Source organism: Dasypus novemcinctus, chromosome 24 (genome assembly GCF_030445035.2).
Source record: "Dasypus novemcinctus isolate mDasNov1 chromosome 24, mDasNov1.1.hap2, whole genome shotgun sequence".
Classification (NCBI taxonomy): Eukaryota; Metazoa; Chordata; class Mammalia; order Cingulata; family Dasypodidae; genus Dasypus; species Dasypus novemcinctus.
In genome coordinates this window covers 168,863-192,017 of record NC_080696.1, presented here as the reverse complement: position 1 = coordinate 192,017, position 23,155 = coordinate 168,863, and the positions used below count along the sequence as shown (strand labels likewise).

At 39.6% G+C, this 23,155-nt stretch overlaps 1 protein-coding gene across 1 annotated transcript; it reads right to left on the bottom strand.

The window, feature by feature from the left end:
* Positions 1-277: 277 nt before the first annotated feature.
* On the bottom strand, positions 278-6,506 carry LOC139437572 (zinc finger protein 420-like). Its single transcript, XM_071211840.1, has 5 exons — positions 6,425-6,506; positions 4,234-4,360; positions 3,388-3,480; positions 2,777-2,868; positions 278-2,326 (listed from the first exon to the last, which is right to left on the bottom strand). Exons 1-5 carry the CDS (start codon positions 6,455-6,457, stop codon positions 278-280), a joined length of 2,394 nt encoding a protein of 797 aa, XP_071067941.1. The 5' UTR covers positions 6,458-6,506.
* Positions 6,507-23,155: the final 16,649 nt, after the last annotated feature.

Here is a 23,155-nt window from a genome sequence, read left to right as displayed (position 1 = left end):
CTGTATGTTTTCCCACAAAGACGACATCCATGAGGTTACTCTCCAGTGTGAGTTCTCTCATGTTGTTGAAGAGCGTAATGTTGACTGAAAGCTTTCCCACATAGATGACACTCATGGGGTTTCTCTCCAGTGTGAGTTCTTTCATGTTATTTTAGGGTGGATAGTTGAATGAAGGCTTTCCCACAAAGATGACATTCATGGGGTTTCTCTCTAGTGTGTTTTCTCATGTTGTTGAAGAGAGCTACATTGACTAAAAGCTTTTCCACATAGAAGACATTTATGGGGTTTCTCTCCAGTGTGATGTTCTTTCATGTCGTTTTAGGTTAGATAGTTGAGTGAAGGCTTTCCCACAAAGATGACATTTATGGGGTTTCTCTCCAGTGTGAGTTCTTTCATGTTGTTTGAGGGAAGATGATCGAATGAAGGCTTTCCCACAAAGATGGCATTTATGAGGTTTCTCTCCAGTGTGAGTTCTTTCATGTTGTTTGAGGGAATGTGATTGAATGAAGGCTTTCCCACAAAGATGACATTTATGGGGTTTCTCTCCAGTGTGAGTTCTTTCATGTTGTTTGAGGTAAGATGATTGAATGAAGGCTTTCCCACAAAGATGACATTTATGGGGTTTCTCTCCAGTGTGAGTTCTTTCATGTTGTTTGAGGGAAGATGATTGAATGAAGGCTTTCCCACAAAGATGACATTCATGTGGTTTCTCTCCAGTGTGATTTTTTTCATGTTGTTTTAGGCGAGAAAGTCGAATGAAGGCTTTCCCACAAAGATGACATTCATGTGGTTTCTCTCCAGTGTGAGTTATTTCATGTTGTTTTAGGCGAGAAAGTCGAATGAAGGCTTTTCCACAAAGATGACATTTATGGGGTTTCTCTCCAGTGTGAGTTCTTTCATGATCTTTGAGGTAAGATGATTGAATGAAGGCTTTCCCACAAAGATGACATTCATGTGGTTTCTCTCCAGTGTGAGTTATTTCATGTTGTTTTAGGCGAGAATGTCGAATGAAGGCTTTCCCACAAAGATGACATTTATGGGGTTTCTCTCCAGTGTGAGTTCTTTCATGTTGTTTCAGGTTAGATAGTTGAGTGAAGGCTTTCCCACAAAGATGACATTTATGGGGTTTCTCTCCAGTGTGAGTTCTTTCATGTTGTTTGAGGGAAGATGATTGAATGAAGGCTTTCCCACAAAGATGACATTTATGGGGTTTCTCTCCAGTGTGAGTTCTTTCATGTTGTTTGAGGGAAGATGATTGAATGAAGGCTTTCCCACAAAGATGACATTTATGGGGTTTCTCTCCAGTGTGAGTTCTTTCATGTTGTTTGAGGTAAGATGATTGAATGAAGGCTTTCCCACAAAGATGACATTCATGTGGTTTCTCTCCAGTGTGAGTTATTTCATGTTGTTTTAGGCGAGAAAGTCGAATGAAGGCTTTTCCACAAAGATGACATTTATGGGGTTTCTCTCCAGTGTGAGTTCTTTCATGATCTTTGAGGTAAGATGATTGAATGAAGGCTTTTCCACAAAGATGACATTTATGGGGTTTCTCTCCAGTGTGAGTTCTTTCATGTTGTTTCAGGTTAGATAGTTGAGTGAAGGCTTTCCCACAAAGATGACATTTATGGGGTTTCTCTCCAGTGTCAGTTCTTTCATGTTGTTTGAGGGAAGATGATTGAATGAAGGCTTTCCCACAAAGATGACATTTATGGGGTTTCTCTCCAGTGTGAGTTCTTTCATGTTGTTTCAGGTTAGATAGTTGAATGAAGCCTTTTCCACAAAGATGACATTCATGGGGTTTCTCTCCAGTATGAGTTCTCTCATGTTGTTGAAGATTGCTACGTTGAATGAAAGCTTTCCCACATAGAAGACATTCATGGGGTTTCTCTCCAGTGTGAGTTCTTTCATGTTTTTTGAGGGAAGAAGATTGAATGAAGGCTTTCCCACAAAGATCACATTCTTGCTGTTTTTCTCCAGTGTGACATCGCTCATGCAGTTTAAGGGAAGAGGATGTAGTGAAGGCTTTCCCACCTAGATGACATTCATGGGTTTTCTCTCCAATGGGAGTTACATTGTATTGCGTGAGTTCAGAGCATTGGATACAATTTTTATCATTTTGGTAGCATTCATATGATTTACTTGTATGGTGAAAATGCTTATGTTGTTTAAAATTTGAATAGTCACTGAGGACTGCTGGAGGTGGTTTCCTGAAATAGGATTTCTTTGTTAAGTGAATCAATGCATATTGATTCACTATGGATGTGAAAGAAGAATCTTCTTGCAAAGAAATACATTTAAAGGAATTCTTCTGGGTGTGAGATCTGTGCTGTGGGGAATTAGATGAGAGACTGTAAAACTTTTGTCAATTTAAATGAATTCCTGCATTTCCCTATATATGAAACCTAGACTAATCCACTAGTGGTAGTCTCCAATTAAAATATCTGCCATGTTGGTTTCATATAAAAAGTATTCTAATCCATACACATAGATTGTCTCTATTATAAAAATCTAATTGCAGGGTTATCTGATCAATTTTGAGCTTCATGATGTTTTAAAGATTACATTCATGAATCCTGCTTATGCAATTTGATTTTTATGTGAACTCAAGTTAGAGTATGCGTTTAGGTTTTTATCAAAAATTCAAACTATCACAAATTTTTGCTGGATTAGCACATAATTCTAACATTAATTTTAATTTCATGATTTACTGAATTCCTAATTTATTCCATCCTTTGATATCTATTTAGAACACTAGGGTTTTAAAAATTGAACTTACCAATGACATGATTTTAGAAGAGTCTTTCCTACAGGTAGGTTTACTGAATACCATTTCTATCATTTCCCATGTTTTAAAGGCACATTTCCTCCCTGTAGTGATTGCAAAAGCAGAATAAATTGTTAGAATAGTATCAGGGGAAGAAAAATTTTAGAAGTTCCAAATATCCCTTTCAGTATGTTTCCCACATTCACAATTAACTGGGAAGAATATCAAAGTCATACATAAGATAATTGTAGGACATCACAGTCAGAAAGGATTTTGAGACATGGAATGTGAGAAAAAAGCTGGGATGTCAGTGAGGTAAAAAAGAAGAAAAAATCTTCCAAGAATAGGAACCAGAAAAGGATTATTATGTGATAGTTAATCACAAAAACAAATGAATATTCCTTTCTCAATGCCAATGAAACCCAATAAAGCTTGAGAGATGTATGGAACAAACACATGTCACTAAAATGTCCCCATATCTTGAGGTACATTTTAGAAATCATAACTCATACAAAGAAAACTGAAGAAATCATTACACACTTAAGGAATCCTGAAGTTAAAATATGCAAGCACATACTTTATCATGAGACCCCTCTTCTAACGTAGAAGTCTTCACAGCTCACCTGGATTCTGGTATTGAGGAACAACTACTCCTTCTCTCGACACTTCTTCCTGTTCCAACTGGGAAAGCACATCTCTTTTGCAGACTTGATATCCTGTTTGTATGGAAAAAAGTTACCTGGATTTTGAGTTATGACAGTAACAGGGCATGATCATGATGTACATCACAAGTTACCAAAGAATAGGGTAAGCACTGAAGGTCAGCAATGCAACAATAACTTGAACTTAGATCACTGACAATATTTCAATAGAAATTGTAATTCTTGACCTTTTGCCCATTTCAATGAGGACCACTGTTTGTTGTTACCCATGTACTAGTAAAAAGAGACTGTGGAATTGTCTATATTCTAAATGGTGTGAAGTCTATGTTTTCAAAGCAATTGAATATTATGTTAAAAAATAATCCAATTAACATAAATTCCCCAAAAAATGATCTAAATTGTATATGGAAAAGGATATATGCAATGTTTCTAGTACTGTGTTCTGAAGCCTCAGCATAGGACTTGGAGGAGAATACTTATATCAGCACAGCCCTGATTGCTGGAAGTTGAATTTCAAAAAAGACATTAAATTTTTGTCAAGAAGATTAGATTCTGTTGGGGTGAACTAGATGTAAATAAAAAATTAGGAAGCAAATTCATTTAGGAATAGTTAGCACAATATAAATGTATCAAAATTATAAAATTTAAAAATATAATGTAAGAAAGGTTATACAATTCAGAGAAGCTGATTTAGATATCTGAATTAAAAAATGAAAGATGATTTATGATGAATATATAGGTAGATTAGATAGATGTTAGATAGAAAAAAGATAGATATGGGTGGTAAATATATTTTGAGAGTCTCACCTACTGAGACCAGGTTACTGATATTCTCCAGCATCACTTCTCTGAATAGCTTTCTCTGGGTTGTGTCTAACAGGTCCCACTCTTCCTGGGTGAAGTCTACAGCCACATCCTTCAAGGTCACTAACTCCTAAAAAAATCACAGAAATTTGTGTTCATACAGGTCTACCCTTACCAATGTCTTGAGTGAGATGTACAAAATAACAGCACTAAAGAAGCAGAAACTGTATATAAAACACAAAAGGTGTTGGGGTTCCAGAAACAACATTATCAATGCTAACCTTCCATTTGCCTTTCAGATGTACTCACAGGCACATACACACTCTGAACCCACAACACCCCATTGTAAAAGAAAATCACATGACATAGGGTGTGATATACACCTGGAAATATCCCAATAAATTTGTAATTAGGCCTCTTTCTGCTAATTATTCAGTTTTCCTTTGAGCATTAATGACAATCAATATTTGTCAACAATTTTAAGTAAATTTACAGATATTATAAGGCAAGCAATATTGATTATATGTATAATTTTTTAAAAAATGGGTATGGTTAGGTTACTCCCCTATATAGATGAGCTCACTTACCTCTCATTTATAAAATCATTTAAGAATTTGTTATGCATTTTGGCAAATGCAAGTTAATGTATCAATTGCTTTCTATCTAAATTCAATTCACAGGGCTATTATCCATTAAAATGGCAGGGATGCTTGAAAACATAACCAGAATTCTGCAAAACTAAATAGGTTTCAAATCAGTAAGTCCTGATTTCCTCAGTGTTACAAAGCTCAGGTATTCACTGTAATATATAAATACAGATGGTTTAGTGTCACGAACCTGGGACACTTGAGAGAGTTGTACTGATACATGGACTTAGACTGACCATTCCTGTGGTAGGAGACCCCCCAATCTCAACTTTTTCTGGGGTGTACAAAGACCAGTTTTATTGTCTCACTTTTATCTTCATGTCGTCTGTCTAAGGTTAAAACAATCCTGTTCATTGCCTCTGGCCTTTACTAATCTTTAAAATTTTTCACTGAGACATAAATTGTATTCTATTATACAGCTTCTGAAACCTCAGCCACAATGAAGAAAAAAATAATTCTATACACGGCACCCATTTATAATATTTGAATAAATTTAATTTAGAAACTTGAAGTTGGGAAATTTGAGCAAGAGTGGTAAGGAGAACTGTAGTTTTTGAAAAATTATTTCAAGGAAAGTGTATGTGTCTCAAATAGTTGGGTTCCTGCCTACAACATGGGAGGCCCTGTGTTTGGTTCCTGTTGTCCCCCTAAAGAAGATGAGCAATAGGGCAAGCTGTCATTATGGGCTGGCAGAGTTTGCTGACACAAGATGATGCAATGAAGAGACAAATATATGAGGACCTGGCATGGCAATCTGATGCAACAAGATGCTGCAATGAAGAGACACAAATAGGAAACACAGTGAGAGACACAACCAGCAGGAGAAGAGGTGGCTCAATTCATTGGTTGTCTCCCTCCCACATGGGAGGTCCTAGGTTCAGTTCCTTGTTCCTTTTAAATAGAAGATGAGGATGCAATGAAAAGACAGAGAGAGCAGACAGTGAGTGCAAACAATGAGGGGGATTCAATAAATCTTTTTTTGAAGTTATTTTAAAATGTACAAATATATTCCATCAAATTTTAAGAAAACTAAAATTGGAGGAAACAAATACATTATTTCTAATTTCATTTAATTTACAAAACTTCTCATGTGCTTCTGACAAATATATCTATCCTTACACCCCAGTATCTGTAATGTTGGATTGACTGAATGCACAGCTGAAAATTCAGCATCCCTTCTAACTGTAAACATCTCTTCTTACTCACCTCTGTCACCACTATTCATCATATGGTAAGGCCAATCTCAAGCACTAACATGATTCATGACTTCATTATTTATTCAATGAGGCCATGGATGTGTGAGAAAAAGAAAACTTCTGTAATCTTCTCAGAGAATACACAGCCTTAACAGTAGCTTTAATCAACTCTTGTAATTACCTTAGAAGATTACTCATAGATCCATACCTAACTTACCATAATTAATAAAGAGTCATATACAAGCTTAAGATCCTTGAATAACTCCTGAATACATTTGGAATAGTCACACGAATAGGAGAAATCTTCCCATATGCTGGCAACAGAGGTACAAAAAAGAATTACCTACTCACATGTGATTGCATTGCAAAAACCTTAGCAGGCATCTATCTTCCTCTGGATTTTCACTTGCAACCAGATAAGCAGAAGGAAAACAAAGCTGAAAATGGAGAAAGAAGTCTTTTTTTTTTAATTATTTATTATTTTTTTAAAATTACATTAAAAAAAATATGAGGTCCCATTCAACCCCACCGCCCCCGCCCCCCACTCCCCCCACAGCAACACTCTCTCCCATCATCATGACACATCCATTGCACCTGGTAAGTTCATCTCTGAGCATCACTGCACCCCATAGTCAATGGTCCACATCATAGCCCAGACTCTCTCACGTTCCATCCAGTGGGCCCTGGGGGGATCTACAGTGTCCTGTAATTGTCCGTGAAGCACTATCCAGGACAACTCCATGTCCCGAAAATGCCTCCACATCTCATCTCTTCCTCCCGTTCCCCACACCCAGCAGCCCCCATGGCTACTGTTCCCACACCCATTCCACATTTTCTCTGTGGACATTGGATTGGTTGTGTCCATTGCACACCTATGTCAAGTGAGGGCTTAGATTCCACATGGGTACTGGATGCACTCCTCCCGCTTCTAGTTGTAGACACTCTAGGCTCCATGTTGTGGTGGTTGACCTTCTTCAACTCCATGTTAGCTGAGTGGAGTAAGTCCAATAAATCAAAGTGTAGGAGCTGAAGTCTGTTGAGGCTCGGGGCCTGGGTGTCATATTATCAGTCCAGAGATTCAAATCCCCTACATATATCTTAAACCCAGCACCAACTACAATTCCAATAAAGTAGCATGCAAGTCTTGTGAAAAGAGATCCCCTCTGAGTCCAATTCCATCACGCAGAAACACCAGCTCCAAAGAAGGGCCATCTGTCATGGCAGTGAACCCCTTCTGCCATGACCATAGAACCTGTGGGTCTCTTTATCCCTCAAAAGAACCAATACCTGGGGTTGTATCTACCTTATCTGTCTCTTAGACTCTGTTCAGTTGTACATAGGGGTATTCCTTCTGACAACCTCCAGTCTCTTTTTTAGAGACTCACAGCCTTATAATCTCATTTCTCCTTTCCATTTCCCCCTTACATTAGGTCAAACCACTTCCCAAAGTCATGTTATTATATGTAGACAGGTATATTCTACTGTTCCGCATTGAATCTTTAATTCTAGGTCATTTTCTAGTTGCTTCTTCAGCTGGTATGTGGTAGTGATCCCTCGGTGCCAGGGAGGCTCATCCCCGGGTGTCATGTCCCACGCTGGGGGGAATGCATCACATCTACACGCTGAGTTTGGCTGTGAGAGTGGCCACATTTGAGTAACATGAAGGCTGTCAGGAGGAAACCCCCAGGCACAATGCTACTCTAGGCCTTGTTCTTATTGCAGGTGTATAGGCTCAAAAGTGTAGCCATTAGTATCAAGAGCCCACTGTTGGGCCCTCCTTCCTTCCTGGTTCTTGCCGTTGCACCTGGAGGATTGCCGCTGCTCTCCCAGGGCCCACAACAGTGACCCCCCGGCCAGGAGCCCAGTACCCCCCCAGCTGTTGTTTTTAATTGTTTCCATTATGAGTATATATAGACATTACCATATACCCTAGGCATATGCCCTGTATAACTCCCTGTCAACCATATATATCCTGTCAATAACATCCCATATCAGTATTCCTCTGCTGCCATTGTTGAACCACTCTGTAATCCAAAACTTCCCGTAAAGTGAATCCCAACATAATGTCAGCTTCAGAAGAGTCTTAGATCACCAAAATTCATATATACAATATACAGTATTTCCCCAGATCCACCATAAAACCTTTTCCCTTCCACAGCGATAATCTTTTAACTTATTCATATCATATTCCTGAAACTGATGTACAGATTCTGAAACTATAGTTTTCAAACAAGGTGACATTTGTGCTTACTATGTGGTCCATACTTTAGGTTGTACAGTTTTCTAAATTTTTTAGTTATCCTATGTTTTGTCTTATGGTTTTCATTATTAGTCTGTCGTCCCCTATATGTTTTTGGTGTAATATTAGCTGTTTTATATTCATCCTCATGTACTCTCACATAACTCCTCTTTTACCCCCTTATTTACCTTTGTTCCATCCATTGCACATCCATTTTCCCCTCCCCTTAGGGCCCACAACGCCTGCCAATCTAATGCCCTGGGAGCCGTCCTTTTTCACGAGAGATACAGTTCTCCCTATTTGATGGCATTAGTCTTCCCCAGGATATGGGTCCACCCCACCCAATGGTAGAACCCACCTTGGCAAAATGAGCCTTCAGCTATTCCCTCCGGAGTCCGTCCCGCATCAGACCACACCCCCTGAGCGTCCTAACCAGGTAACCCTCCTACTTATACTTTGATACGTTTTACTCAAACATTTAGTTCTCAATGAACTTCTGACACTCTCCCATGTTCGTATGTTGCCCCTCCCTCCCACCTATTTCTTGGACCATATTACCCCTCTTCCCATCCCCAGCCCCCCTCAAACCCAGAAAACCCCACCCGAAGGTAACCCCTTGCCCCCATTTTGTCCCTTCTTTGTGCTCATACTTACCGCCAGCTCATCACAGATTCCACCCCTGCAGACATTAACTCACATCCTCCCTCCACCCCCCGATTTCCTGTAAGCCACTTTCCAAGACTCTAGCTCTCTGAGGCAGTTAACTTATTTCATATCATTGAGGTCATATAGTATTTGTCCTTCAATGCCTGGGTTGCTTCACTCAACATAAGATTCTCAAGGTTCATCCATGTTATCACGTGCGATTGTAGTGTATTGGTTCTTACAGCTGAGTAGTATTCCATTGTGTGTAAATACCACATTTTATTGATCCACTCATCTGTTGATGGATATTTGGATTGATTCCAACTTTTGGCAATAGTGAACAATGCTGCTATGAACATTGGTGTTCATATATCAGTTTGTGTCCTTGTTTTCAGATCTGATGGGTATATACCCAGCAGTGGTATTGCTGGGTCATATGGCAAATCTATGGGTAATTTTTTGAGAAACCGCCAAACTGTCCTCCAGAATGGTTGGATCCTTCTGCATTCCCACCAGCAATGGATGAGTGTTCCCCTTTCTTCACATCCTCTCCAGCATTTGTATTCTACTGTTTTTTTCATGGCTGCCAATCTTATGGGAGTAAGATGGTATCTCATTGTAGTTTTGATTTGCATTTCCCTGATAGCTAGAGATTTGGAGCATTTTTTCATGTGCTTTTTAGCCATTTGTATTTCTTCTTTGGAGAAGTGTCTGTTTAAATCTTGAGAAAGAAGTCTTAAGATTCAAGTCTTGACCACAATTTTCTAAGTCCCCCATCATGAATGCCAAAATTTTCACCTAGGAATATCCCCTGCCCAAATTGGAACATAAGGTATGCTCAAGAGAAATAAGGAAGGACTCTCCTTTCCCAGGGTCAAGATGTTGGAGATCTTGCCTTCTTTGGCTAATAAAGATATGATTACTTCATATTATAGATAAAAAGATGAAAATCCATGAATTGCATGTATTAATTAGCCCATGATGTCAGAGACTTTTTTTTGAAAATATAATGCCAGTTTTACTCTTTTGTTTGTAGCAGCTTTTTATAAAGATACTTAGATTAGGGGGCAAGAAGGCATCTGAGTGAGTGCACCTCATAATCTCTCCTGCAAAGAAGCAGCTGAGTAGAGTTGGAGCCCTGCTGGACTGGGCTGTTTTGGGTGCTTGTAGGACAGGAGGTGTCTGGATGTTGACTTAGAGGGATGGTGACAGAGGAGATTATTGCAAGAGGTAGAATTTTGGGTCTCTTTCACGGAGATTGGGGTCATGGGCAGGACCCTTTCCCCTGGGGCTGGTGGCCCAGTGGTGGTGATTCCTGAAGGTTTTGCTGTCCTGGGGAGTTCCCAAGCCCTGAGCAGGCTGTTTCAGGGGCCTGCAGGGCGGGAGGTGTCTGGAAGTTGATTTGGTGAGACAGTGACAGAGGAGATTCTTGTAACAGGTGGAACTTTTGGTTTCTGACATGGAAATCAGAAGTTGTAGGCAAAACCCCTCCCCCTAGGAATGGTGGCCCATCCTCAGCAGTGCCTGAAATCTTTGTAGTGCAGCAGCACTCCCAGTGGGCTGTTTCAGGGGCTTGCAGGGCAGGAGGTGTCTGGATGTTGATTTGGTGAGACAGTGACAGAAGAGATTCTTGTGAGAGGTGGAATTTTGGGTTTCTGACATGGAGGTCAGAGGTTGCAGGTGGGACCACTCCCCCTAGGGCTGGCACCCAGCTGTGAGAATCCCTGAAGGCTGTGTTGTGCTGTGGTGCTCCCAGTACCCCTGTTATCTGGATGCAAGGTTCCCAGGTCTGTGTCCCCTAAACCCTGGAGGTCCATGCCCCAGAGACTCACACACCTTGAGTCTACAGTGTCACAGACTTCCCATCCCTGAATCCACCGCACCCTGAGGTCCAGCAGAGGTCCTATTTTTGTCTTTATTTATTTTTTAAATATTACATATAAAAAATGAGGTCCCCATATACCCCTTACTACCCTCCCCCCACGCCTCCCCCCATAGCAACAATCTCCTCTATCATCATGAGACATTCATTGCATTTTGTGAATACATTTCTGAGCACCATTGCACCTCATGGTCAATGGTCCACATCATAGCCCACATTCTCCCACATTCCACCCCGTGGGCCATGGGAGGACATAAAATGTCTAGTAACTGTCCCTGCAGCCTCATCCAGGACAACTCCAAGTCCCGAAAATGCCTCCACATCTCTTCTCTTCTTCCCATTCCCCACCCCCAACAGCCACCATGGCCACTTTCTCCACACCAATGCCACATTTTCTTCAATTATTAATCACAGTAGTTCATGAATAGAATATCAGTAAGTCCACTCTAATCCATACTCTATTCCTCCATCCTGTGGACCTTGGAATGATTTTGTCCTCCCCAAATCTACATCAAGAGGGGGCTTAGATTATACATGGATGCTAGATGTGATCCTCCTGCTTTCAGTTGTAGGCACCCTTGGCTCCATGGTGTGATGGTTGACCTTCTTCAATGCCATTTTAGCTGAGTGGTATAAGTCCAATAAATCAGAGTGTAGGAGCTGAAGTCTGTTGAGGTTCAGTGCCTGGCTATAATATGGTCATTCCACAGATTCAGATCCCCTGGGTATATATTAAACCCCAGCACCAACTACACTTCTGGTAAAAGTAACAGGAGATGCTTGTGAAAAAAGATCACATCTGAGTCCCGCTCCATCACACAGAAACACAAACTCCAAAGAAGGGCCAACTGACATAGCACTGAACTCCATCTGCCATGATGGCAAGATATGGAAATTAAACAGCACACTCTTAGAAAAACAGTGGGTCAAAGAGGAAATCCCAAAAGAAATTAATAACTACCTTGAAACAAATGAAAATGATAACACAACATACCAAAACTTAAGGGATACAGCCAAAGCAGTACTGAGAGGGAAATTTATGGCCATAAATTCATACATCAAAAAAGAAGAAAGAGCAAAAATTGAAGAAGTAACTGCACATTTGGAGGAATTAGTAAAACAACAACAACAAAGTAACACCACAGGAAGAAGAAAGAAAGAAAGAACAAATATAAGAGCAGAAGTAAATGAAATAGAAAATAAGAAACACTTGAAAAGATAAACAAAACCAAGAGCTGGCTCTTTGAGAAGATCAATAAAATTCACATACCCTTAGCTAGACTAACAAAGAAAAAAAGAGAGAAGAGGCAAATACAGAAAATAAGAAATGAGAAAGGAGATATCACCACTGGCCCCACAGAAATAAAGACTATCTTAGGAGGATACTTTGAGAAACTATATTCCAACAAAAATGACAATTCAGAGGAAATGGACAAATTCCTAGAAACACATAAGCAGCCTATATTGAGGAAAGAAGAAATTGATGATCTCAACAAACCAATCACAAGTAAAGAGATAGAATGAGTCATTTAAAACCCCCCACCTAAGAAGAGCCCAGGGCCAGACAGCTTCACAGGTGAAATCTACAAAACATTCCAGAAAGAACTAACACCAATCCTGCTGAAACTATTCCAAAAAAATGGAAACAGAAGGAACATTACTTAACTCATTCTATGATGCCAACATTACCCTAGTACCAAAGCCAAACAAAGACACCACAAGAAAGGAAAATAGCAGACCAATTTCTCTAAGGAACCTTGGTGCAAAAATCCTCAACAAAATACTTGCTAACTGTATTCAACAACACATTAAACAAATTATACATCATGACCAAGTGGGATTCATTCCGGGTATGAAAGGATGGTTCAATGTAAGAAAATCAAACAATGTCATACACCATATAAATAGATTGAAAGAAAAAAATCACATTATAACTACAGATGCAGAAAAAGCATTTGACAAAAGTCAGCACCCTTTCTTGATAAAAACACTGCAAAAAATTGGAATACAAGGAAATTTTCTGAACATGATAAAGAGTATATATGAAAAACCCACTCTAACATCGTTTACAATGGTGAAATCCTAAAATTCTTCCCTCTAAACTCAGGAACAAGACAAGGATGCCCACTCTCACCTCTTCTATTTAATATTGTCTTAGAAGTACTTGCTTGAGCACTGAGGCAAGAACCAGATATAAAAGGCATTCAAATTGATAAGGAAGAAGTCAAAATTTCATTATTTGCAGATGACATGATCCTATACATAGAAAACCCTGAGAGGTCTACAACAAAGCTTCTAGAACTCATAAATGAGTTTAGTAAAGTCACAGGTTATAAGATCAATGCGCAAAAATCAGTAGCATTTCTGTACACCAATAATGAGCAAGCTCAGGAGGAAATTAAGAAACAAATACCATTTACAACAGTCAATAAAAAAAACAAATACAGAGGAATAAATTTAACTAAAGATGGAAAAACTTATACACAGAGAACTGTACAAAACTGTTCAAAGAAATCAAAGAAGACCTAAATAAATGGAAGAATATTCCCTGTTCATGGAAAGGAAGAATAAATATTACTAAGATGTCAATCCTACCAAAACTGATCTACACTTTCAATGCAATCCCAATAAAAATCAACACAGCATTCTTTAAGGAACTGGAAAAACTAGCTATGAAATTTATTTGGAAAGGAAAGACATCCTGAATAGCCAAAGACATATTGAAAAAGAAAAACAAAATTGGAAGAATCACACCACCTGACTTCAAAACATACAACAAAGTACCGTAGTGAAAAAAAGCATGGTATTGACACAAGGAGAGACACACAGACCAATGGAACTGAATTGAGAGTTCTGATATAGACCCTCATATATATAGTCATATAATGTTTGATAAAGCCAGCAAACCCTCTCAACTGAGAGAGAATGGCCTACTCAATAAATGGTGCCTGGAGAACCAGATATCCATATGTAAAACAATGAAAGAGGATTACCAACTCACATCTTATACAAAAAACAACTCAAGATGGATCAAAGACCTAAATATAAGAGCCAAGACCATAAAGGCTTTGGAAAGCAGTGTAGGGAAGCATATACAAGACCTTGTAATAGGAAATGGCTTCATAAACTTCACACCAAAAGCATGAGCAGCAAAAGAACAAATAGATAAATGGGACTTCCTCAAAATTAAAGCCTTCTGAACCTCAAAAGAGTTTGTCAAGAAAGTGAAAAGAGAGCCTACACAATGGGAGAAAATATTTGGAAACCATATATTGGATAGGAGACTTATAACCTGCATATATAAAGAACACTATCTTGAAAATAAAAAGATAAACAACCCATTTTAAAAAAAGGGAAAAAGATATAAACAGACACTTCTCCAAAGAAGAAATACAAATGGCTAAAAAGCACATGAAAAAATGCCCCAAATATCTAGTATCAGGGAAATGCAAATCAAAACTACAATGAGATATCATCTTACTCCCATAATATTGGCAGTTATGAAAAAAACAGAAGACAACAAATGCTGGAGAGGATGTGGAGGAATGGGAACACTCATCCGCTGCTGGTGGGAATGCAGAAGGGTCCAGCCATTTTGGAGGGCAGTTTGGCAGTTTCTCAAAAACCTAGCAATTGACTTGTCATATGACCCAGCAATTTCACTGTTGGGTATATACCCAGTAGAACTGAAAACAAGGACACAAACCGATATATGCACACCAATGTCCATAGCAGCACTGTTCACTATTGCCAAAAGTTGGAATCAACCCAAATGCCCATCAACAGATGAATGGATAAATAAAATGTGATATATACATACAATGGAATAATACTCGGCTTTAAGAATGAATACACTACAAACACATGTGATAACTTGGATGAATCTTGAGAACCTTATGCTGAGTGAAGCAAGCCAGGAATTGAAGGACAAATGCTACATGACCTAATGATATGAAATAAGTAAACCAAGCTGCCTCAGAGAGCTAGAGACTGGAAGATAGGCTTACAGGAAATTGGGGGGTATAGGAAGGACGTAAGCTGACATCTACATGGCTGATATCTATGATAACCTGGAGGTAAGAATTTGCACAAGAAAGGGATATAATGGGGGCATATGGGTGGGGCTTTGTGGGCTTTAGGGGAGCTAGAGATGGGAGGATGGGTAAAATATTGCCCAAGAAATTAGGGGGAGGGTGGGGCAACATACGAACATAGGAGATTGTCAGGTATTTGGTTGAGAGTATAATGCTGAGAAAACTTTTTCAAAAATATAATAAGGCATGTTACCTGTTTAACATGCTTAAAGGGGATAATCTGACACAGGACAAGCTTCTAGGGAATATGTGGATGCTCATTTTGCCAAAGTGGGTTATATCATTGGGTAGAAACCCATATAATGAAAGTGAAGGTATACCCACATAGAGGGAATTTTATCTCTCAAGATAAATGGTAGCTCCCAGGGCATTAGGGCAGTTTTGCATGTCAAGCCCTCAACACTGTTGCAAGTATCTCTGAACATGGCTCTTCAAGCAATGAAGATTGACTGTCACTGTGGGCCCTAAGGGGAGGCGGAAAGAGGTATTGATTAGATGGAACCAGTGTAACTGTGTGGGCAATAGAAGTGTTCCATAAGAGTACGCAAGGATGGATATAAGACATATTAGATTACACCAAAAATATATAGGGGCTGATAGGCTAAAATGTAAATCATAATGTAAAACATAAGATAACTAAAACTTTAGAAAATTGTTTAGTCTAAAATATAAACCACAATATAAACACAAAGTTACCTTGTTTGAAAGCTCTTGTCTCAATATCTGTACATCAGTTTCAGTAAATATACTATGAATATGTAAAAACATTATTGCTGTGGAAGGGAAAAGGTTTTATGTTCGATATGTGGGAGTACTGTATATTGTATATATGAATTACTGTGATCTAAAACTCTTGTGAAGATAAGTTTAATAATTAGAAAAAAGATAAGAAAAAGATAGGACGTAGACACTGAGGAAAAGACAGAAGTAGTTGCCTTGCCAATTTGCATACAGGGCAACACATTTCAGTGATGGAAGGCAAAACATCAAAAACAAAGCTTTTGCAGTTTTTAAATTGTTGATACCCCAATTTATTTTTACCTTAATTTTTCTAAATTAATATATATCTATATCTAACCTTTAAACTAATTGCTATATTCCATTTTTCTATTAATGGAACCTGGCAATATATTGGGCTTCACTTTTCAGGAAGTTTTGAATCACAGAGAGGTTCAACAATAGCAGTGGAAGAATTCTGCTGTGGGATGTTATTGACAGGGGACACATGGTTGGCATGGAGTTCTACAGGGCATATATCCAGGGTACATAAAAATGATTGGATATTTTCATAATGGATATAATTGAAAACAACAACTGAGGGAGTGCTGTGTTCCTAGCCAGGGAAGCTCTATCACAGTCCCTCAAGGAAGAGCAAAAATCCCCAAAGTGCAATGGCAAAGACCATAAAAGAATGAAGGTCCAACAATGAGCCCTTGATAATAATGGCTATGCTTGTGAGCCTGAACACCTGAAATAAGAACAAGGCCTAGAGTTGCAGGGTGCCTAAGAGTTACCTCCTGAGAGCCTCCATGTTGCTCAAATGATGCCAGTCTCGAAGCCAAACTCAGCATATAAATGCATTGCCTTCCCTCCAGTGTAGGACATGACTCCCAGGGTTGAGCCTCCCTGGTGCTGAGGGATTACTACCAAGTACCAGCTGATGATGTAACTAGAAAATGACCTTGAATAAAAGGGTCAACTCGGACCAGCAGTATATCTCAATCTACATATAATACCAGGAGTTAAAAATGCTTTTTGAGCTGAATCAAGGGGAAAATGGAAAGGACAAATGAGTTTATATGGCTATGAGTCTCCAAGAAGAGCCAGGAGATTATCAAAGGAGTTACCCTTATGCACACCTCAGCAGAGTCCCAGAGACAAATAAAGTAGATACAACCCTGGGTACTGGTTCCTCTGAGGGCTACAGAGACCCACAGGATCTACAGTCATGGCAGATGGAGTTCAGTGCCATGTCAGTTGGCCCTACTTTGGAGTTTGTGTATCTGTGTGATGGAGCTGGACTCAGATGTGATCTTTGTTCACAAGCTTCTCCTGTTACTTTTACTGGAACTGTAGTTGGTGCTGGGGTTTAATATATACCCAGGGGACCTGAATCTCTGGACTGAGCATGTGATAGCCAGGCCCTGAGTCTCAACAGGCTTCAGCTCATATACACTCTGGTTTATTGGACTTACCCCATTCAGCTAACATGGGAGTTTAAGAAGGTCAACCAACACACCATGGAGTCAAGAGTGCCTACAACTGAAAGCAGGAGGATTGCATCCAGCATCCGTGTGGATTCTAAGCCCCCTCTTGATATAGATGTGGAGTGAACACAACCATTCCAAGGTCCACAGGATGGAGGAATAGAGTATGGATTTGAGTGGACTTACTGATAATCTATTCATGAACTATTGTGATTAGTAATCGAAGAAAATGTGGCATTGGTGTGGAGAAAGTGGCCATGGTGGCTGCTGGGGTTAGGGAATGGGAAGAAGAGATGAGATATGGAGGCATTTTTGGGACTTGGAGTTGTCCTGGGTGAGGCTGCAGGGACAGTTACCAGACATTGTATGTTCTCCCTTGGCCCACTGGCTGAAACGTGGTAGAGTGTGGGCTATGATGTGACCATTGACCCTGAGGTTCAGCAGTGCTCAGAGATGTATTCACCAAGTGCAATGAATGTCTCATGATGATGGAGAAGATTGTTATGGGGGGGAGGTAAGGGGTGAGGGGGGTGGGGGGTATATGGGGACCTCATATTTTTTGGATGTATTATTAAAAAAATAAAGACAAAAAAAGTTACTTAGATCACATAAAATGTTATAGTAAAAATATAAGAGGTTCCAAAATACTCCCACTCCCCTCTACCCCCATTCCACCAACATCAACAACCTTTTTTATCAGTGTGACACAGTCATTGCATTTGATGAATATACTTTGGAACACTGCTACACAGCAAGGGTTAGAGTTTAATTGTAGTTTACACTCTCTCCCAGTACATTAAAGTGGGTTATCATAGGATATATAATGTACTGCATCTGTCCTTGCAATATCATTCAGGACAACCCCAAGTCCTGAAAATGCCCCCTTATCACACCTCTTCTTCCCCTTCCCTGCCCTTACCAACTCCCATAGCCACTGTCACCACATCAATGATAGTTTCTTTCATTGATAGAGTCACAATTCTGTAGTAGAATACCAGTAAGTACATTCTAATCCATATTTTATTCCTCCATCTTGAGGACCCTGGGATGGAGATGTCCACTCCATCTCTAAATCAAGAGGGTGCTTAGATCCCACATGGTTGTTGGAAGGGATTCTCCTGCTTATAGTTGTAGACACTCTCAGTTCCCTGGTGTGCTGGTTGACCATTCTCATCTCTCTGTTAGCTGACCTGGGTAAGTCCAGTGAACCTGAGAGCAGGTGTTACAACTTTGCTGAGGCCAAGCTCAGCATGTAAATGCATTACCTTCCCCCTACATGGGACATGACTCCCAGGGATGGGCCTCCCTGATGCCAAGTGATTAGTACCAAACACCAGCTAGTGATGCAAGTAGAAAAAGACTTGATTAAAAGAGGGAAATGGTGAAGACAAATGAGTTTATATGGTTAAGGGACTTTGAAATGAGTCAGAAGGTCATCAGAGGGATCACACTTACGCACATCTCAGCAGGATCTCAGAGAAAGCCAAAGTAGATAGAACCCCAAATAGTGGTGCTCCTGAGAGCCACAGAGACACCCAGGTTCTACAGTCATGACAGATCATGTTCAGTGCCTTGTCAGTGGGCCCTACTTTGGAATTTGTGCTCTTGAATGTGATGGAGTTGGGCTCAGATGGGGCCTCTCTACACATGCCTCTTCTGTCACTTACTGAACCTGTGGTAGGTGCTGGGGTATGCTCAGGAGACTTGAATCTCTGGACTGTACATGTGCCAGCTAGGCCCTGAGCCTCAAGAGAATTGCAAAACATGCTCTCTGGTTCATTGGAGACTTTTAATTCATTGCTGATTCCAAAACATAGGTATCCCTTACCAAAATCACATCTGGAATTGGGACCTCACCAGGAAGCAGATTGGAATCTCTCATTATAAATATTACTGTTTTTTTGAGATAGCATTGGTTCTCTCACATGCATTTCTGATTTCTGGATTCTCCCTCCCTGCTCTACCATAAACCTGACCTTCTGGATACATTTGTCCTAAAACACCTTTATTCTTCCATATGTATAATGCAACCCACTCAACACTGAGTTCTACATCCCACCCACATATATTTGGAAATAAGATAAGAAAATTAAGAATTTATATTATTAAAATAAAAGAAAAAAGAAAAAAATATATAATTATTATGAGGTTGATCAAAACCAAGATTAACTTAATCATTCATACCTCAATTCCAGGAAGAAAATGATTATATTCAACATGTTTGGAGAATTACATATTTTATTGAAAAATTAATCTTCTCAGTAACACACCTGATAAAGGCTAATTTACTCCTTTAACAAATGTCCTACATCAACATTCAGAGAGGTGAAGTAAAATGACAAATCTATATGACCACTGAAAGACACAGCTAGAGATTCATTTTTTTCTTCCTGTATCCCAGCTTCTAGTATCTTAAGGGTTACATCACCTAGGTACTACATGGAATGTCACCTCTCATTTCAGTATTCAGATCCTCACACTGTTGTCAAAACTTCCTCTTCATAGAGTTTGTTAGTTACACCCATGAAGAGCAAACCTATTCAAGGAAATCTCCTTTCCATTGAACCTGCTGTCAGATTTTCTCTATGTCCTTGGCTAAGCAATAAGAAATTAATTTCAAGAGCAAACTGGGTTAGTTAGGCCAGTAACTTATTGGTGAATGGTCAGAAGAGAAATGGGAGAAAAGAACAGATCATGGGGCCCAAGTAAAGAGGAAGGGGCTGAAGAGTGATAAAGAGGGTTGACAGACTACAATTCCCCATTACAGATTATAAATCCTCAGGTTTACTAGTGTATTGATCCAGGTGAGGGGTGAAGAAGGCTAGAACAGTGGGCAGAATTCAGGAACAGGGGTCAAAAGGCAAGAGAGGGTCAGTTGGCCTTTGCACTTGCATTTAGAAACATTATCACACCCTTCTGCTAATGACAGGGGGTTGTCCCAGCTGTTTGCTGTTTTGATTGACTCCCCCATGAATCCCCCAGGAGGGACCTATTATAAGGCCCCTGGAGAATATCCAGGGATTCTGACTTCAGAGGAAATCTCATTCAGAATGGGATTCTTGCAAGTTTCTCCAGCAGCCATCTTGGTAGTACCAATTTCCACATGTTCAATCGTGGTGGTTTTTCTGCCAGGTTCCAGATCTGTCTATTGATTGCTTAACTTGCCTGCTTCAAACCTACTTCCCAAACATTACCTCCCAACGTATGTAATATTTACTGCCAGATGTATTCCAAGCATGCATATTTCAGCATATGTTTCATGATAATATATTTTTTAAATTTTTAAATTTTGAATTTTTTAAAAGATACTTAGATCATATAAATGTTACATAAAAAATGTAAGAGAGGGAAGCGTATTTGGCTGAACATATAGAATGTCCACCTACCACATGGGAGGCCCAGGGTTCAAACTGACCCATGTGGTGAGCTGGGTGGCACACAGTGCTGATGTGCATAAGGAGTGCTGTGCCATGCAGGGGTGTCCCATGTGAAGGGAAGCCTCATGCACAAGGAGTGCACCCTGTAAGGAGAGCCATGCCACATGAAAAAAAGTGCAGCCTGCCCAGGAGTGGCACGGCACACATGCAGCTGACACAGCAAGATGATGCAACAAAAAGAGACATAGATTCCTGGTGCCACTGACAAGAATACAAGCAGACATAGAACACACAGCAAATGGACACAGAGAGCAGACAACTGGGGTGGGGAAAGGGGAGAGAAATAAAATTAAAAATAAACCTTAAAAAATATGTAGGAGATTCCCATATGCTCCACTCCCTCCCCTCCCACAATTTCCCATATTAACAGCATCCTTCATTAGTGTGGTACATTTGTTGCAATTGATGAACACATATTGGAGCATTGTCACTAAGTGTGGATTATAGTTTAAACTTTTTCCCATGCATTTTTTAAGTTATCACAGATATATAATGGCCTGTAACCATCACTGCAACATCATTTAGGACAATTCCAATGTCCCCAAAATGCCACCATATTGCACTTATTTTTTAAAGATATTTTGATTACATTAACATAACATAAAAAAATATAGGCAATTCCCATATGCCCTAATCCCCACACATCCCACATCTTCCCACATTAACAAGTCCTTCATTAATGTAGTACATCCATTGCAATTGAGGAACACAATTTGTAGCATTGCCAATGAGCATGAATTAAAGTTTACATTCCAGTTTATTTACACTCTCCACCACACAATTATGTAGGTTATGGCAAGATATATACGAGCTTGCTCTGTCACTACTAATGTCATTCAGGACAATTCCCAAGTTCCAAAAATGCACCTTTATTACACCTGTTTTCCCTCTCCCATCCCTCAGAACCTCCACTGCCTCCACATCAATGATATAATTTCTTCCACTGCTAGGATCACAATAGGTCTACGTAGAAAACCAAAAAATCCACTTTAGTCCATAGTTCATTCCCAATCCTGAGGATTCTGGGATGGTGATGCCCATTCCACTTCAAATTAAGAGAGGGCTGTGATCCATTAGGACTGATGAATGGAAATCTCTTGTTTGCAGCTGTAAACTTTCTTGGTTCTTTGGTATGGAAATTGTCCATTCTCACCTCTTGTTAGTTGTCCTAGGTGGGACCAATGAACTGGAGAGTAAGTGTTGCAACTCCATTGAGATTCAGAGCCCAGCTGGCACAAGGACAGCCCAAAGATTTAAGTCTCTTGGATGTACACCTACCAACTCTAATACTAATTATAGGTTCAAATTCAAGAACAGAAGAGTCATATATAGGGAAATCACAACTGAGTCCAACTCTATCACGTTGGGAGCATAAATTCCAAAGTAGGGCACATTGGTAAGGCACCAAACTACTGAACTATCTGACCTGACTAAAGTGTCTGGATGTCTTCAGAGACCTCAGGAGCCCTGCTTTTTGGAAAAGTATCTACTTTGGCAGTAAATGAGATCCTGCTGAGGCATGCATAATTATAGCCTCTGATATGACCTCCCAACCCACTTTGAAGTCTCTTGGCCATATCTTTTACATTTCCCCCCAAGGTCTTTTTCCAAGAACATTTCTGATGTCATTGTATTTATGCAGTGTGTCAATAGATAACTTACTATTTTCCATATCTGCTCACATAGGAAGTGACTTTAATTTTTTGTCATGTGTATTACTGCATGTGACACAGCACATTACTAAGCTCTCACTTTATGACTAATACATAGTGCTTTCAAATATATCTGGGAAAAAGACTATATCTTGATAATTGAGTCATTCTTCCATCTCCCACTTCAAGTCCCTTAGCTTGAATTCATATATTCTCGCATTTCATATTACTTTTACCAGAGGAGATTAACCCCATAATAACTAGGTGAATGGTGTAATTTTTAAAAAATCACCTCAACTTAGCTCCACAATGTCTACAGTTATTCCTGCTCATACCCATTAGTTACTCCTTCTTTCTCATTGAAGAGCCATGTCACCTGTTTTAAGTTGAATATCTCTGAATTATAGGCTTCCCTGTTCCTTTTTGAAGTCATTAGTAGCAACTGCTCTCTTATCATGCTCAATCACCTCATCATTTAACCTTATCGTTTCTCTTCTTTTATGAACCAAAATGCCCCTTATGTCTATTTCATCTCTTGTGCCTGATCTCCTTTTCCTTATTTCATAGTCAATCTACATAAGCACCTTTATGCTTTACTCACACACCTTAAAGAATGAGTTAGTAGCATGACAGGCTTCCTCTTAAGTAAATCATGCCACCATCTTACAAGCTCCCCATGAATAAATCCAGTGTGTGTGCTTCAGTCTATAACTTGGAAGTAAAGAACTGGACTTTTTGGGAACTTTCTTTTTCCTAGACTTCTCTGACATTTCAGTCCCGAGTGTATTCCTTCTTCTTGTGTTCTGCATGGCCATGCTCAAACAGGATTATTAGACCATCCTGAGGCTGAATTGAATGTAGCCCCCTTTCTCTCCCACTTCTGTATACTATCATAACAATCACACATCTGTTCAATTGCTTCAGTT